We start from the raw sequence: 18560 nt of genomic DNA on the forward strand, positions 1-18560 counted from the left end.
AAAGCACTTGGAATCAGATGTGTGGCATCAGGCGGGTGGCAGCATTAGAATAGTAGCTGAGGCAGGTAGCCAGAAGAAACCAGTCTCTTTTGTCAAGGTTTGGGTGAGGCAGCATGGATGATCTAATCTGATACATCAGGCATTGGTGGGTGGAAATCCTAGCTGATCCACGCCTGATTCATCTTGACAAAGGTCAGTCTCTCCACATTTTGGGTGGACAGGCGAGTTCTCCTTTGGGTAACTTTGGCCCCCACCACACTAAACACCCGCTCTGATGCCACACTACTAGCCGGGCAGGACAGCTTTTCCAGGGCAAACTCGGCCAGTTGCGGCCACAAATCCAGTTTGGCTGCCCAGTAGTCCAGCGTATCTTCAATGTCGGGTGGCGGGGTGCTATCCAAGTATGCCACCACCTGCTGGTTCAGGTTCTGCTCCACATCTAGCTGCTGCTGCTGGTAAGAAGTTTATTTACTAAGCGGTCAAAGAAAGATGCTCATCAGTGACTCTAGACTCAAGTTGCTGCTGATGGAGCTGGTTCTGCTCCTGCCCCCCCAGCCATGGCAATGGAAGGAGAGCGCAGAGTGCCCCCTTGGTCAGACCTGCCAGAGGATAAACGATGGCGCACATAGGCAGCAACCAACTGACTACATAGGATGTCTTGATAGTAGTTCAGTTTGTCATCCCTCTCAGCAGGTGTAAAAAAGGCCCCCATTTAGGACCAGTAGTGAGGGTCTAACATGGTGGAGAGCCAGTAGTCGCCCCTCTGTCAAATGGTGAATATTCGTCTGTCACTATGCTAGCAAGTGAGCATGTATGGGGCCATTTGCGCAAGTGACTCGGAAGGACTCCCTGCCTCCATCTCCTCTGCATACTGCCACAGTGTACCTGGGTCATCTGCCTCATCTTCCTTATCTCCCTCTTGCTCCTCTGGCTGCTCCTGCACCTCCTCTCCTGTCACCTGTGTAGAAAAACCACCCATTTTGCTACACATAGCTTGTGCTCCAACGTCCTCCTCCTTCAGTTCAGCCCCCACAGGGCTCATGTGGCCGTGAGATGTAGGTGCCACATCTCCAGTCCCCTGACCAGACAGATTTACCAACATCTGTTCCAGGATATGAAGCAGTGGAATGACGTTGTTCATCCCCAAGTCCAGGTGACTGAAAAATAACGTGGCCTCCTCAAAGGGCCTGAGCAAATGGCAGGTGTCACGAATAAGCTGCCACTAGCTGACATCGAAGTTACACAGGGGAGTACTCCTGTCCGCTTGGATCATCAAGAAATAGTTTATGGGCTTTCTCTGTTCGTATAGTCAGTCCAACATATGGAGGGTGAAATTTCAACGGGTGGAAACGTTACATATCAGCCTATGTTGGGAGATTCAGTTCTGCCGCTGCAGCTCAAGGAGGGTTTGCTTTGCGGTGTACGAGTAGCTGAAGTGCATGCAAAGTTTCCTGGCCATTTTCAGGATATCTTGCAGATGGGGTGAAGACTTCAGGAACCGCTTGACAACCAGTGCCGACACCATGTTCATCCCATGGTTGGTCACCATGGTTCCGATTTTGAGTTGTCACGGAGAAAGCCAGGATTCAATTTCTTGATGAAGGACGCAGAGAAGTTCCTCCCCTGTGTTACTCCGTTCGCCCAGGCAAACTACCGTAGGTGCAGAACAGCGTGACACCGCCGTGCCCTGCACATGTGGTATGCTGGAGGGACACTGTGAATTGTCCCTGCAGTGGAGGCTAAGGACACGGAGGATGAGGCGGACAATGTCGCAGTACCAACGGCATCAAAACGTCACTTGGCCAAGTTGCTGGGCTGGAGCCACAATCGTCCAGTGAGCCAAAAAAGGACATGTATTGTCCCTGACTGTAGTTACAGCTCCACATGTCAGCTCTGCCGTGCACTTTTGCAGACACCGACAGGCTCAAGGACTGGCCCACCTTCTGTTCTACATATGTGTGCAATGCTGGTACTGCTTTTTTGGCAAATAAATGACAGCTTGGGACTCTCCACCTCAGCTCGGCACAAGCCATCATTTCTCTGAAAGGTGCAGAGTCCACCCCTTGGAAAGGGAGGGACTGCAGTACCAGCAACTTGGCCAGGAGCACGTTCAGCTTCTGCGCCATAGGATGACCACACACGAATTGCTGTCTCTTGGCAATCGGTTCGGCAATCGACTGCTGACGAAATAAGTGACGAAGAGTAGGAGTAAGAGGAGTAAGAGCATCAGGACCGGTAGATGATGGGAAGGACATACAGCTCCCTTCGACTGAGGTGGTGGAGCCTTGACTGTCTGAAATCGGGTGCTTTCCGCTTGGTGATGTAACGGTTGTTGCGGCAGGCTGGACCACCACTTCGGAGTCAAGGTTCTCCCAGATCTCTTTATGACACGCTGGCCACGCTTCACCTTCTGCCCACAGATTCAGCAAACGGCCATGTTCACCTCCCCCGGCGGCTTAACAAAAAACTGCGACACCGCAGAGTAGGTAATTTTAGCCTTAACACTCCACACTGACTGACTGTTACCACCGCTGCCTCTGTGAACCCCTGCATAACTACTTTCAGGGCAGGTAGGCTCCTGCGAAGCAGGTGGTCTACCCCGGGCACGTTTGGTTCCCGACCTCCCACTGCTGCCACCCTGCTGACTCCTGGCCACGCTGTCTCACGCGCAAGCTGCCACCCTCTTCTCTCATTGATGATGATGATGAAGCCCCTTCGTCACAAGACTCCCAATTCAGCTACATCATCATCGAGTACTGTCTGCATGTCACTGATGTCCTCCTCAACGGTCTCTGAGCCAGGAGCCTGACCGCTTGCAACACCAGCTCCCACACCACTCTCCTGATCACTACATGCCTGCCTACCAGACAAAGCGGCCAATCAATGTCTCCTTCAGATCTTGGCTGTCCAGTAGCTGCTGACTCTCCTCTAGTAGCTCATACTCGCTGTATAGTGGAGCTGATCCCACAGCATATAATACTTTTCTGGCAGAGGGAACGAAAAAGGACAGAGGCAGGTGGAGGACAGGTGAGGGCACAGGGCCTGCTTTCGGGCCATTCCAACTAAGGGTTGCGTCTGATGAACCCACCGACTCTTGGCTGGGAGTGTCTGATGTCACTTGGGACGAAGTGGATGACCGAGTCAACCATTCAACCACCACTGGGTTGCTGGTCAAGACACGACTGCTAGATGACACTGGGAGCTCAGGCCTCTCGAAATGACCCCTGCTGGCACGCCCCCTTTCTCTGCTGCGACCTGCGCCTGAGCCAGAAACATTGAGGATTCTGCCCCTCGCCTGTGCAGGGCCTGGCACTTCTCTGTCTGACATACTGTTAGATAAAAAAATAAAAAGGAAATGAATACACCCCAAAAAAGGCTGTAATGTTGTCACTTCACTGCACAACGTCTAATAAGCACTTTGTTTGCCACTAATACACGCCAAAAAAGGCGTTACAACATATGACTGCACCGCACAAGAGGTCATAAGACGTAGAAATATTTCCTAGTGATACACTCTGTTAATGGCTGTATCGCACAGCATTTGCTCCCCAATAATAAGCAAGGTTTCCTGAAATTACAGAGGTATCATCTATTGCAAATCTGAAAGCAGCAGTATAATGGCAATTTGTATCCCCAGTCAGTGCAGCAAGGTGTAATAGGATTGTTCCTATTACCCAGGCTGTACACTCCCTTATTGGACCGTGTTCTCCTTTTATAGTGTGGAATAATTCCTCCCTATCCTTTCCCTACACTTCTAATGATCTTTCCCTGAACTTCTATTCAGCCAAAAAAAAAGTTTTAAAGTCTTTCATAGCACTTTCCCTAGCGCCTGCTGACGTCTTTCCCTGCACTAAGTACACTGGAAAATGGCTGAATCCAAGATGGCTGAGGCTATTTATAGGGTTGTGACATCACAGAAGTTGGCTGGTTGCTGATTGGCTGCATGCATGGCATTGTGGGTGATCTCTCGTTCCCAGAGTTCTCTGCTTCATGTCCTAACACGTGCAGCAGCCATTTTAGAAAAAAATGCAATACGTTACCACGAACCATGTGGAAATTCAGATTCGATGCAAATCAAATTTTTCCTGAAATTTGGATCGAATTCGACTTTGTCAACTTCGATTCGCTCATCTCTAGTGATAACCCCTGAGAAAGGACACCTCCCCTGAGGTGGAAGAGAGAGAACTGCAGCCAGCAGAAAAGAAATGCCCCCTGAGAAAGGACTCGCCCCTGTGCTGTCGGCTTGAAATAAATCTAGCAAAGCAATTGAATGTGAAAAGGGGGAGGGGATTAGGATCTACAAGAGGTACAGAGCGGGGTCTAGCTTTGTTAGAAAGAAACTGCCATGTACTATATGAGGTCTGAGTCTCATTATTTACATAGAATATGGCATGACCCCTTTAAACACAGTGACTTAATAGGACATCAAGAGAGATACAGTAGCTGTATGGACATCATAGTGGGCTCATATGCTCAATGGTGTGGAGTGTGTCTGTAATACACAGTCACATTCTCACTGCAGCTGCTAAGATCAATAGGTTTGGCCCATGACCGAAACTTATCACCTATCCACAAAATAGGTGATGTGTCTGGGACCCGCTGGTGATGTGCCCTGTTTGAATTAAGTGAAGGTTGAACATGCGTGCTGCCACTCCATTTAAAGTCTACGGAACTGCAGAAGATAATTGAGTAAAGGGCTTATCTCCAGCATTTCTATAGAATGACAGAGTCTAGAAATATTTGGCCAATTTCCAGTATTAGTAACAGTAAATCCAGTTCTGTGAATGTTCATTTTTGCAGATTTCTCCTGGAACGATATCTTCGCTTACTGATCATTAGGTATGCAATGAAGGAGATCAACAACGATCCCAACATTCTCCCAAACATCACTTTGGGCTTCCAGATCTATGATTCTTGTCGAGTTCTCCAGAAGGAACTTGAAGGCACCTTATGGATGATAACAGGCCAGAACAGAGCTATACCCAATTACCAGTGCCAAAAGAGGAATCGACTGGCTGCTTTCATTGGCTACAGTACATCAACGTTCTCAATGCTCATGGCTCACATTCTGGGTGTCATCAGGTATCCACAAGTAAGTGGAGCTTAAATGTTTTTAAAAAGAAGATTAATTAATTATACTGTATTTGACCCCAGATACATTCATGATTTTCAACATCAGGCCTAGCCTAGCCTGATGTTGGATGATGATGTATCGTGCCTTCTGTTAGTGCCTTCACTAATTTTGAGGGAATCAAAACATCCAAAGTGGAATTAGATCCAAAGTTTAGCAACATATGCAAATTTCCTCGTGCTTCATTGTAACAAATTTTTTTTTTTTTTTACTAAAATGGCAGCTACACGTGTTACAAAGTGAAAGTAAGAAGCCCGGGAAGTTTATATGACCCATAATGCTATGCAGCCAGGCAATCAGCAGATGGCCATCCCTTGTGATGTCATAGCCCTATAAAAAGCCTAATCCTGCCGGGTCTCCGCCATTTCACTGTGTTCTCAACATAGGGAGGGATGTGACAAGTGCTAAGGACATTGTTCAAGAAGCCTTTCAATTACAGAATATTGTATAGGGAGAATGCAGGTACTGTGTCAGGAGAGTTTTTACACACTGTATAAAAAGCATAGGGAGACTGCAGGGACAGTGCAAGGACTGTAATCCTAAGATAAAAAGATCCATAGGAGACAGACTACTTTGCATCAATCCCTTTGTAGGGCACAGAGATAGCTAATTGAACAGCGTCCACCTTGTTTAGTAGATAAGCATTTACATTAAGCCTTAATTCTCAAGTTGTGGTGAATAAACTGTGTAATTTAACTGTTACTGGGGTGCTCATCTTGTTTAATAGATAAGCAAATCTATTGCGCCTTAATTCTTAAATTGGGGTTAATAAGCTGTCTATTTTTACTGTTATTGGAGTGTGCACCTTGTTTCATAGATAAGCAATCCCATTAGGCCTTGATGCTCAAATTGTCGTGAATAAGCTGTCTAATGCTACTGTTATTGGGATGTCCACAATGACATTGACTAACTTATTTTACATAGAAAGTTACTGTTACTGTACAGTATGTCTAACAAAGAGGTCCCAGGACCCTCCAAAGGAATGGGCAGAGGAAAATGCAGCAGAACAAGGAGGGTGGGGGGAGTTGACTCAGTCTTCAACTTCATTTCAACTGACATCAGACAACTACAGGCAGAAGTCAGAGGGTTCCTCTGAACCCAAACTTAGGTGGCGTCCCAGGAACAAGCTCACCGATGATGGATGGACGCACCATTGCTGTTACCTGTCATTGCACCCGCCACTCACAAATAAATGCTCTTCATGATAAGTAATTTATCACAAAGCAAATTTGTTTTTGAGATTCGGTGAAGCAGCCAAATTGAAGTTTTGAGAACTTTGCTCATCTCTAATAATTACTCTGAAAGAGTTATTCTATGGCATATCCACAGTTAGCATAGTCTGTTATCATAAATAGGGTTGAGCGAACCAGAACTGCAAAGTTCGGGTTCGTACTGAACTTTAAGATTTTTGGACCCTGGACCCGAACCCAAACTTTTCAGTAAAATTACGGGTTCGGGTTCATTGTTCGCCGATTTAATGGCGCTTTTTGAAAGGCTGCAGAGCATCCAATCAACAAGCGTTTAACTTGTGTGCCCTTAGAAGCCATCACAGCCATGTCTACTAATGGCATGGCTGTGATTGGCCAGTGGAGCATGTGACCCAGCCTCTATATAAGGGGACCCAGGGATAGGATGCTGCTGCTGTGAGGGAGAGAATAGGACAGAATCTTTAATCGGAAGTGCTTGTTAACTCAGAGATCTACCTAGATCTTGTTTTGTGGGTGCAGTGCACAATCATTTTACCCTGCCCTGAGCCCAGTGACCCAGAAAACTAACTTTTATCAGTCTGTTAGTTAGGTGGGTGGTGGCGGACATTTTATGCAAGTTCTCTGCACCAGCACAGCATATGTGCATTTGTGACAGTCAAATAGAAGTTTGAAATACTGCAATTATATTCTGGGATAAAAAAAAATCACCCATTTTTGGCAATACCCTACATCTAGGACCTAAGCAGCATTTGTCAGTGAGAAATTTAAGCTTGAAATACTGCAATAATTTTCTGGGTTTAAAAAAGCACCCATTTTTGGCAATACCCTACATCTGGGGCCTATGCAGCATTTGTCAATGTGAAATTTAAGCTTGAAATGCTGCAATAATTTTCTGGGTTAAAAAAAAATAACATTTGGGGCAAAATACTAAATTTGCATCCTTTGCTGCATCTGTCAGTGTGAAATACACGCGTTAGATACTGCTGTTATCTTCTATTATAAAAAAAAACACCCATTTGGGGAAAAATACGAAATTTGCATCCTTTGCTGCATCTGTCAGTGTGAAATACACGCGTTAGATACTGCTGTTATCTTCTGTTATTAAAAAAAACACCCATTTTGGGAAAAATACGAAATTTGCATCCTTTGCTGCATCTGTCATTGTGAAATACACGCGTTAGATACTGTTGTTATCTTCTGTTATAAAAAACCACCCATTTTGGGAAAAATACAAAATTTGCGGAGAATGAGGAGAGCATAGAATAAGGGACATGGCCCTGGTCGTGGTGCTGCTGGTGGAGATCCTGTTACAGGGAGAGGACGTGGTCGATCTGTGCCAGCTACACGCACAAGTGAAACACCTTTCTCAGGTGCGAGTAGGCAACAGAACCTTCAGCGTTATTTGGTCGGGCCTAATACGGCTCTACAAATGGTGAGGCCAGAACAAGTACACGCAATAGTAGATTGGGTTGCTGACAGTGCCTCCAGTTCCTTCACATTGTCTCCCACCCAGGCTCCTGCTGAAAGATTAGAGTTGGCACCTGCAGCCGATGTCCATCAGTCTTTCACCTCACCCCTTTGCAAATCAGCCAAGCAGTTCTGAGCCCCAAGTCATGCAGCAGTCCCTTCTGCTTTTTGATGACTCTGTTAGCAAGGTTTCCCAGGGCCATCCACCTAGCCCCAGAAGTGGAAGAGATTGAGTGCACCGATGCCCAACCACTTATATTTCAAGATGAGTACATGAGAGGACCACCACAGCACGTCTCGGATGATGACGAAACACAGGTGCCAACTGCTGTGGATTTCTGCAGTGTGCAGACCGACAAGGAGGGCAGAGGTGAATATTGGGTGGAAGATGATGTGGAGGACGATGAGGTCCTCGACCCCACATGTAATCAAGGTCATGCTAGTGACCTGTGTAGTTTGGAGGAAGAGGCGGTGGTTGCACAGAGCCACCAACACAGCAGAAGAGGGAGCAGGGTGCAAAAGCGCAGCGGCTGTCCCCTAGACAGTACACCTGCTACTGCCCAATGCAGCAAGGGACCGAGCACACCAAAGCCAGCTCCAAGGAGTTCCCTGGCGTGGCAGTTCTTCAGACAATGTGCTGACAAAAAGACACGAGTGGTTTGCATGCTGTGCAATCAGAGCCTGAAGCGAGGCATAAACGTTCTCAACCTGAGCACAACCTGCATGACCAGGCATCTAAGTGAAAAGCACGAGCTGCAGTGGAGTAGACACCTCAAAAACAAAGAAAGGTCCCTGGCTCCTCCTGCTTCCTTTTCTGCTGCAGTCTCGGTCTCTACATCCACCTCCGGAGTGACAGAGGATCAAACAGAGGATCTGCCAGCAACACCACCACCTGGGTCACCAAGCATCTCCACAATGTCCAACGGAAGCGATCAGCTCTCCATCTCCCAAACACTGGATTGGAAGAGGAAGTACCCCCCTACCCACCCGCGATCCCTGGCCCTGAATGCCAGCATTTCAAAATTACTGGCCTTTGAAATGCTGTCATTCCGTCTGGTGGGGACGGAGAGTTTAAAAAGCCTTATGGCGGTGGCTGTCTCACAGTACGTCGTGCCCAACCACCACTAATTTTCCAGGCGAGCATTCCCTTCCCTGCACAACCAAGTGGGGGACAAAATCAGGTGTGCATGCGCAACGCCATCTGTGGCAAAGTCCACCGAACTACGGATAAGCGGACCAGTAAGCACGGTCAGGGACATTTTATCTTCATATCAGCACACTGGGTAAATGCAGTGGCGGCTGGGCCTGAGGCGGATAGCAGTTTGACGCATGTCCTTCCACCACCGAGGATTGCAGGGCGCTTCAGTTTGCCTCCTTTTGCTTCCTCCTCCTACTCTGCTTCCTCATCCTCTACCGGCTCCTAATCCGGTCAGCGTAACACCTTCACCACCAACTTCAGTACAGCCAGGGGTAAACGACAGCAGGCAGTTTTAAAACGTATCTGTTTGGGCACACCATGCAAGAGCTGTGGACGAGCATGGAACAACAGACCGATGAGTGGTTGGTGCCAGTGAGCCTCAAGCCCGGCCTGATGGTGTGCAATAATGGGCGAAATCTCGTAGCAGCTCTGGGACTAGCCTGTTTGACGCACATCCCTTGCCTGGCGCATGTGCAGAATTTGGTGGTGCAGAGGTTCCTTAAAAATTAGCCCGATATGTCAGAGCTTCTGCAAAAAGTGCGGGCCGTCTGTGCGCGCGTTCGGCGTTCTCACCCTGCTGCTGCTCGCCTGCAGCGTAACTTCGGCCTTCCCGTTCCCCGCCTTATATACAAAGTGCCCACAAGGTGGAACTCCACCTCGCACATGTGCGAGCAACAGCAGGCGATAGTGCAGTTTCAGCTGCAGCACGCACGGGTGAGTCGCTCTGCGGAACAGCACCACTTTGCCATCAATGACTGGACCTCGATGCGAGACCTGTGTTCTTTGTTGCGCTGTTCTGAGTACTTCACCAACTAGGCCAGTGCCGATAATGCAGCGTTACTATCCCACTTCTATGCCTCCTTGAAAAATGCTTCTGGCGATGATGGAAGAGGATGTGGCACAGGAGGAGGAGGAGGAAGAGGGATCATTTCATAGGGTTTCCGGCCAGTCATACACAAGTGGCTCCGAGGTGGGTTCCTGCACCCACAAACGCCAGGTACACAATTGTCCTAGTAGACAGGTTAATACATTTCACACATTTTACTGTTACATTATCGGGTGACATTCAACAATTTTTGGCTGTGATATACCCCTGCTCTACCTAGTAGACAGGTTAATAAATTTCACAAATTTTTCTGTTACATTCTTGGGTGACATTTTACAATTTTTGCCGTGAATAAACCCCTGCTCTGCATACGGTAGGTGACAGACAACTAAATTTTTAAAAATCATCTGTTTCATTGGTGGGTGACATTAACCCATTTCTGGCAATGAAAAGCCCCTGCTCTGCGTAGGTGACAGGGATTTAAATTTCAGAAATTCATCTTTAATTGGCCCTTTCATTCGATCCTTCTGCTTTAATAACTTCTCCCACATTTCCGCTCGATTACATTGCAGCCATTGATCTCCCTTGGATGTGGTCTCCCTTTCTCCCTTTCTCACACTCTCCGGCGTGGAACCCTGATTCGCCACTAGCCGTGATCAACATGGTAGGCGCAGAAAAGAAAATCGAAAGTTGATAGACATGCGACATAGTGGAGTAGTATGTGTGCACAAGCCTAATACGTACTGACTGAAGGGTCTGTCCCCTTCAACTTCTGGGTCTCCAAATTGAGCACATGGCCTGAGCTTGCCCTTTACGCCTTGGAGGTTCTGGCCTGCCCTGCAGCCAGTGTATTGTCTGAACGTTTGTTTAGCATGGCTGGAGGGGATTATAACAGGTTATATTTCCCAATGTTTTGGGATGTACCCTAATTTAAACAAAAATAAAATAAAACCAAAAGCAGTGTAGGCTACCTTCTCATCCTCCACCACCGCTTCCACCTACACCACCACATTCACCGCCTCCTCCACCTCCTACTCCATATGGACCTCGTCCTCCAAGATCAAGATTATTATTTTTTATTTTTACGTATTTTATGTTATTGAAAGTAATTTCCCTATCCACATTTGTTTGCAGAGCACTTGCCATGCTCTTAACCACATTTTGCTACCATTTGCAGCCCTCTAGCCATTTCCATGACTTTTTTACAGCCATTTTAGTGCTCAAAAGTTCGGGTCCCCATTGACTTCAATGGGGTTTGGGATCAAGTTTGGGTTAAGTTCGGGTCCCGAACTCAAACTTTTTTGTGAAGTTCGGCTGAACCCGTTAAACCAGAACATTCGGGTGTCCGCTCTACTCTAATCATAAGTGGTACAACATTTATGTAGCCCTCTCTAAGAGAAACAATCAAAGTCTTGCAAAAATACCTTATAATGGGTAATGGGGAAAAAAAGCCATAATTAGAGATGAGAGAATTGTTAAAAAATTCGATTTGCGGATTCGTTGAATTTTTTTATTTTTATTCGGTTGGATCCGAATATATTTGCGGCAAATGTCGTTAAAAAACGGCTATTTCCTGGCTGCATAGAGCCTCTATAGTGGTGTAGAACACTGTGCCTTGCAGTTACACACATAGGGTGTCTGCTTTGGTAGTGAAATAATACTGTGAGTCTGTATGACATGCAGTTGACAGGCGTCGCTCTTAGAATCACTGCACACTTCACTTATTTGGGCAGTCACGGGGCCAAAACTAACCAAATAACTCAAGCATGAACTCAGCCTTACAGGTTGATGTTGGCACCAAGAAGAAGCACACTCCTTTTACACCGTCGTCATCTGATTCCACATAGATGTCTACAGAACCTGTTCTATTAAACGCTTATACAAATAGAGCCCCCCGACAGAGTGGAGAGGGTGTCAGCAGTAAGTTTGTAATAACGTCACTGATTATTTTGCCTTTCCTCTGATCCGTCAGAACAATAACCACCAAAAAACGGATCCTGTCTGTTGAGCATCCTCTTTCACTCGGTCAGCATTTGGTCACTAATCCATCAGTATTGGTAATGCCCCCCCCAAAAAAGGAGTGGATCCAAATTTATATGTCTTCTGTGTTTTGTACACACTCCTGCTGTTGGCTACCAAATCATAAGCCAATTCTGATGGGACCATACAGGCCCTACAGCTGCTACACAGACAGGAACCGTTGTGCATCTCATTTTTACTTCCTTCTGATAGATCAGAAGAAGGGTCAAATAAGCCAGGCCGAAAGGCAAAATAGTGGCCCAGTCATGAAGTGGGGAGGGTGGGAACAGCGGGAGAAGTTTACAGAGTGGCCCTATGACATAGTGGTGAGGTGGATGCAGCATGAGGAGACCACAGAGTGGCCCAATGACAGAGTCTGGAGTTGTTGGCAGCATGAGGAGGAGGCCACAGAGTCTCAAAATGACAGTGTGGAGGTGGTGAAAGCATCAGGATGCCACAGAGTGGCAAGGTTACATAGTGTGTAGGTAGCAGCAGCATCAGGAGGCCACAGAGTGGCATAATGACAGTGTGGAGGTGGAAGCAGCATCAGCAGGAGGCTACAGAGTGGCACACTGACAGTGTGGAGGTGGCAGCAACATCAGGAGGCCACAGAGTGGCAAGGTGACATATTGTGGAGGTGGCAGCATCAGGAGACCACAGAGTGACACGGTGACAGATTGGGGAGGTGGGTGGTAATACGAGTAACATCTGAATATGGTGGGTGAAAGAAGGAGAACTTGGCATCAGATGTGTGGCATCAGGCGGGTGGCAGCATCAGAATAGTAGCTGAGGCAGGTAGCCAGAAGAAACCGGTCTCTTTTGTCAAAGTGTTGGTGTGGCACCATGAATGATCTAGTCTGATGCATCATGCATTGGTGGGTGGAAATCCTTGCTGATCCACACCTGATTTATCTTGACAAAGGTCAGTCTCTCCACATTTTGGGTTTTATTTGGGGTAACTATGGCCCCCCATACACTAAACACCTATTCTGATACAACTGGCCGGGCAGGACAGCTTTTCCAGGGCAAACTCTGCTAGTTGCAGCAACAAATCCAGTTTGGCTGCCAAGTAGTCCAGCGGATCTTCAATATGGGGTGGCAAGGTAATCTCCAAGTATGCCACCACCTGCTGGTTCAGGTCCTGCCCAAGGTCTAGCTGCTGCTGCTGCTGGTGAGTAGTTTCTTAACTAGGTGGGTGAAGAAAGCTGTTCATCAGTGACTCTAGACTCAAGTTGCTGCTGATGGAGCTGGAACTGCTCCTACCCCCCACCGTGTCACAGCAGCCATGGCAGAGTAACGCGAGCGCAGGTGGCCCCCCCGGTCAGACCTGCGAGAGGATGGATGATGGCGCAGATATGCAGCCACCTGACTACATAGGATGTCTCTATAGTAGTTCCGTTTGTCCTCCCTCTCAGCGGGTATAAATAAGCCCTTTTCCCCCACTAATACAAGCCCAAAAATGTTTAGAACATATAACTTCACTGCACATGGACAAATAAGATATATAAATATTTCCTTGTAATAAACCCTGTTAATGGCTGTATCAAACAGCACTTGCACCCTAATAAGAACGGTTTGCTGGAATTACAGAGCTGTATAATGGCAATTTGGATCCCCAGTCAGTGCAGGAAGGTGTAATATGATTCTTCCTATTACCCAGGCAGTAAACTCCCCTACTGAACCCTGTTCTACATAAATGCTGTGGAATGGTTCCTCCCTATCCTTTCCCTACACCTTGAGAAATCTTACCCTGCACTTGTAAATCATTTTTTTTGCATAATGACATTTTTTCTAACACTGTGCCTAGCGCCTGCAGATGTCTTTCCCTGCACTAAGTACACTGGTAAATGGCAGAATCTAAGATGGCTGATGCTATTTTTAGGGCTGAGCTTCACAGGGCTGGCTGGCTGCTGATTGGCTGCATGCATGGCATTATATCACCACCAGATCTTTGAGAAGTTCTGATAGACGTTCTTCAGTACCTCCTGCATGATCTTCTTTTGTTTTGCTTTTGTTTTGACATCTCTCCTCCCTCTCCCAGCTGTCATCTATTAACAGTGATTGTTTCCCTATATATCTCCTCCCCATACTGCCTCACCTTGCGGTTTATATTACATCCTGGATTGTGTTCTCTGCAAGAAGCTGCTACAGCTGGGTTTTCAGATAAGTCTATTTCTGTATTTGTTGTTTTCCTGTTGGCTTGGTTCTAGGTGACCCTGACTCCCTCCGTATTAAGTGCAGGGAGCTGGTGGTCGTGTCCCCTCACTATTATAGGGTTTGCAGGTGTCATTCAGTCTAGGTACGTGGACATGCAACCTTCTATCACTGAGATCTTTGTATGGGCTGAGAAGACAGGGAGAGCTTCAGGGCTTTAATAGGGGTCACCCTTTTGTTCCTTAGTTTTGGATCAAGCCAGTCGGATCCTTATTTGTAACTTCTTGTTTTCTGTTACACCATCCGTGGCACATTATGGGTGATCCTGCCTTCCCAGAGTTCCTTGCTCCATGTCCTCACACATGCAGCAGCCATTTTAGGAAGAAATTTGATTTGTTACCACGAATCACGAGGATATTCGGATTCGGTGCAAATCAAATTTTTCTTGAAATTCGGATCGAATTCTACTTCGTCAACTTTGATTCGCTCATCTCTAGACATAATGTTACAGAGCATCTTTCCTGAGGTCTCTTTATTAGGAATAATTTACCAGACTGTCTGAAGAAGCACACACACATACGTATATTATAATTGCCTGCTAAGTCGACCTGTGTAAGTGGGTCTTTAAAGACATGGTGTCCTCTCTATCTCTGGTACCACCACTATATCCCTGTAGAATAATTTCTGAGTGAAGGTTTTAAAAACTTTGAAAGTGAACCATAACATATTGGTGGTCATGATTAAGATGGTCAGTTGAAACGCGTAGACTTTTGTAAAGGGGGAATATTAATCACCAATATTATGCGAATATCGATAATTAATATTCCTAAATAGGAGGAGCCGTCTAGTGATGACTCCGCCTATTTATGCCTTTATATAATAAATACACAATACCTTCGCTATGCTTTACACTGATCGCTACACTAGCTGCAAGCGCCTTACTAACTCGCTACCGCTAACAAGTACACGCTACACAAAGGGTACAAATATAACGGTATTTATTTAACACACTAAGCACGCAATACTGACAACACAGCACTAAATATACAGTACTTAACTACACTACACGTTCCCAAATTCCACCCATAAACTAACTAGACAATTCACACATACAAGTATATTAACAATAACCCACCCGTCTGCACTGTCCCTACGGGGTTACAAGAGGGTTAAACACAAATTGTTTGCAGAGCAGCTGCATGCTCAGCAGAGCAGGGGTTAACCAGGGGAAATGCAGGGGTTAACCAGGGGAAATGCAGGGGTTAACCAGGGGAAATGCAGGGGTTCTTAGGGGTTCTGTGCTGCAGGGCAGCAGGACATAGGGGGGATAGAGTGGGCAGGATAGGGTTATCAGTATGATAGGGGTAAGGGGTTAAGGCGTTGGTGGGATAGTGGGGGGGGGGTGATACTTATGGATCGCTCGTTCGTCCAGGGGTCCGCTCGTTCGTCCAGGGGGGTCTGGTCCGGTAGGGCTTCTGTTCCAGAGCGCAGGACGCGCTCTCCTGGGTCCGGTCGGGGGTCCTTCAGGAGGGGGCGGCCAGGCACTTCTGTTGAGCGCCGATCCCGCTCTCCTCCTAAGGTGGGGGCCCTGACCCTTTCTGCTGGAGTTTTGGGGCCGCCGGCATTTAACCCCGGCGGCCCGCACTCCCGCGCCACGCCGCCCACCAGGGGGCGCGCGAGCACGCCCCCATCATCCACGTGGGCCGGCGCAGTGATATGACCTCACTGCGCCGGACAGCACATCGGGGACGCGCTGCAGACAGGCGGGAGATGCCTTTGATCTCCCGCCTGCTGCACCTAGCATTCCGGACAGTGCGATAGTAATCGCACTGTTGGAATGCGCATAATAGGAGGAGGGGAGGCTTCTCCCCTTCTTCTATCATGCGTAATTATCTCCAGCAGGGCTGCAGATAATTAGAACAAAAGGATTCAAATTCATTAGAATTTGAATCCTTTGAGGTCACCAGAATGACCGAACCTTGTCCGGTCATCCTGGCGCCTTCACTCAGATTACATCAATGTGAATGCTTGGGGCACATTCACATTGATGCATCTGGGTCCATGTAGGGGGGATTTATATGATATGGGGCTATATATCAGGGGGCACATCATATTAAAGGGGATTTATAGAGAGATTATATGTATCTATCTATATATAGCACGGTCCCTATATTATAAGGGGCACAGGCACGGCCCCTACATTATAAGGGGCACATGTATCCCACAGGGCCTCCATGAGCCCCTGTGGGCCACTAAGGGCAGATGTGCGCAGATGCTGGGAGCATCTGCGCACATCCTCCTATAATGTGATTAATGCATGCATATATATCATACATGCATGCACGTGTTTGCATGCATATATGTATATATATATGCATGCGTCTCAACCCTTCCTCAACAACTTTTATCTGTCTGGTCAGCCTATGGATTTTATGAAGACGCAATAAAGAAATTGGATTTTATCTTGAGCCTGTTGCTGGATTTTCTTCATTACTCTAATTATTTTCCAGTCCAGGGTCCGTGCACGGCGAAGGAGGATGGTGGCTGAGCTGAAATCTCTTTATATTTAACTATATTTTAACTTATTATAGCATTAACCCTTTAGCAGTGAACCAGTGAGTCACCAAACTGGTGTCCCCAGTATCTCTGGTGTTTCCCATTATCTGTGATGAACCCACTATCTCAGGTGGCCCAGTATCTCTGGTGACCCCCACTTTCTTTGATGATCCCACTATCTCTGGTGCCCCCAGTATATCAATTGACCACACTATCTGTGATGACTTCTCTATCTCTGATGCCCCCACTATATGTGATGACCCCACTGTTGTCTCCCAATATTTCTGAAGTAGGTTCTTTAGATCTTGTAACATGACACACAAATCCTTGAGACAAATTCAGTTTTTTGTTTAGCTACTGTATATTGCGGACAAGAATAGCTATTTCTAGTTATGGGCATGAGAATAAAGCTGATTGCACATGGGTGTCCGTACTTTGCGGATCCGTGGTTTGTGGACCACAATAGGGACATGGTTGTGTTCATGAGGCCTTAAAATAGATAATCAGAGGGGGACAGAGTGACAGTCCTGTTGACATTAAATTACAGCTTGTACTGGACAGAAACAGAGAAGTACCTTGTAGTAATTTATAAATTTTGATTAGGGGTGAGCGAATAGACTTTGGATGAAACATCCGAAGTCAATTTGCATAAAACTTTGTTCTAATACTGTACAGAGCAGAAGCTCCGTACAGTATTAGAATGTATTGGCTCCGATGAACCTAAGTGATTGCTTTGTAAAGTCTTGCGAGACTTTGCGCAATAACTTCATAAAATAATTTGTACTGTAAAAAAACATTTCCCGAACTCAGCTTATCGGAGCCAATACATTCTAATACTGTACGGAGCTCCTGCTCCGTACAGTATTAGAACAAAGTTTTATGGGAATCGACTTCGGATGTTTCAGCCGAAGTCAATTCGCTCATCCCTAATTTTAATGATCATTGGACTAAACTGAACATAATGAAGAAATACTTTAATCCTTCTAAAGGATATTTGAAAAAAATCTCCAAAATTGAATACAAATTGTTGTATAATTAAAGTATTAGAAAATTTGCAATATTTTTCTTTTTAATAACATTTTCACATTGTAGATCAGTCATGTTTCGACCAGCTCCCGTCTAAGTGACAAGACCCAGTTCCCATTCTTTCTTCGCACAGCTCCAAGTGATGCTTTCCAATCCAAAGGACTGGCCCAAATGTTGTTGTATTTCCAATGGACCTGGGTGGGGATGATCGCTGATTCTAATGATTATGGATACCAGGGCATACAGGCAGTGAGACAAGAATTTATCAAATCTGGAGCTTGTGTGGAATTTTTGGAGTATATTCAGAGCAGTCGTCCAGATCGCAACATTCCACGTATCATCCAGACCATCAAAAAGTCCAGAGCCAAGACAATAATTATCTTTACATCTGAAGCTGACCTCATACCTCTGTTTGATGAATGTCTACGTCATAATATCACTGGGAAGCTTTGGGTGGCCAGTGACGGCTGGGCAACATCCAGCTTGCTAGCCTTTGAAAAATATGCCAAGCTTCTTACAGGAACCCTGGGCTTCTATTTTTCTGTTGAACAAATTCCAGGGTTCCAGGACTATACTGAGAATTTTAATTTCTCCAAAGTGTTAGAAGAGCCCTGGGATAGGATGTTTTGGGAAAATAATATTGGTTGTAGTTTTTTGGATGTCAAAAACATAACCTTCAACCGTGAAAGGCCAAATAGGAATTGCACAGTGGATGACAGATTGGAGAACTTTCAGATAAGCCTGAATAATGTATCTAACTTCGGAATGTCATATAACCTCTACAATGCTATCCATGTAATTGCTAAAGCTATGCATAACTTGAATTTATGTAGAGTTGGAGAAGGTCCTTTTCTAAATGGAAGCTGCTCAGATGTTTTTAACATTAAGCCATGGCAAGTAAGAAATCTTCAGTAGAGATAAGGAACTACAGAAATGTCTATATCTAATATGCCGGCCAATTTTTATTCCTAACCT

General features: G+C 46.3%; 1 protein-coding gene across 1 annotated transcript; it reads left to right on the forward strand.

Moving 5' to 3' along the window:
• Nucleotides 1–1766: 1766 nt before the first annotated feature.
• LOC122925496 (extracellular calcium-sensing receptor-like) lies at nt 1767–18500 on the forward strand. The gene is made up of 3 exons (XM_044276852.1): nt 1767–1834; nt 4801–5092; nt 17652–18500. Exons 1-3 carry the CDS (start codon nt 1767–1769, stop codon nt 18498–18500), a joined length of 1209 nt encoding a protein of 402 aa, XP_044132787.1.
• The last annotated feature ends 60 nt before the right edge of the window (nt 18501–18560 follow it).

Source organism: Bufo gargarizans, chromosome 2 (genome assembly GCF_014858855.1).
Source record: "Bufo gargarizans isolate SCDJY-AF-19 chromosome 2, ASM1485885v1, whole genome shotgun sequence".
Lineage (NCBI taxonomy): Eukaryota > Metazoa > Chordata > Amphibia > Anura > Bufonidae > Bufo > Bufo gargarizans.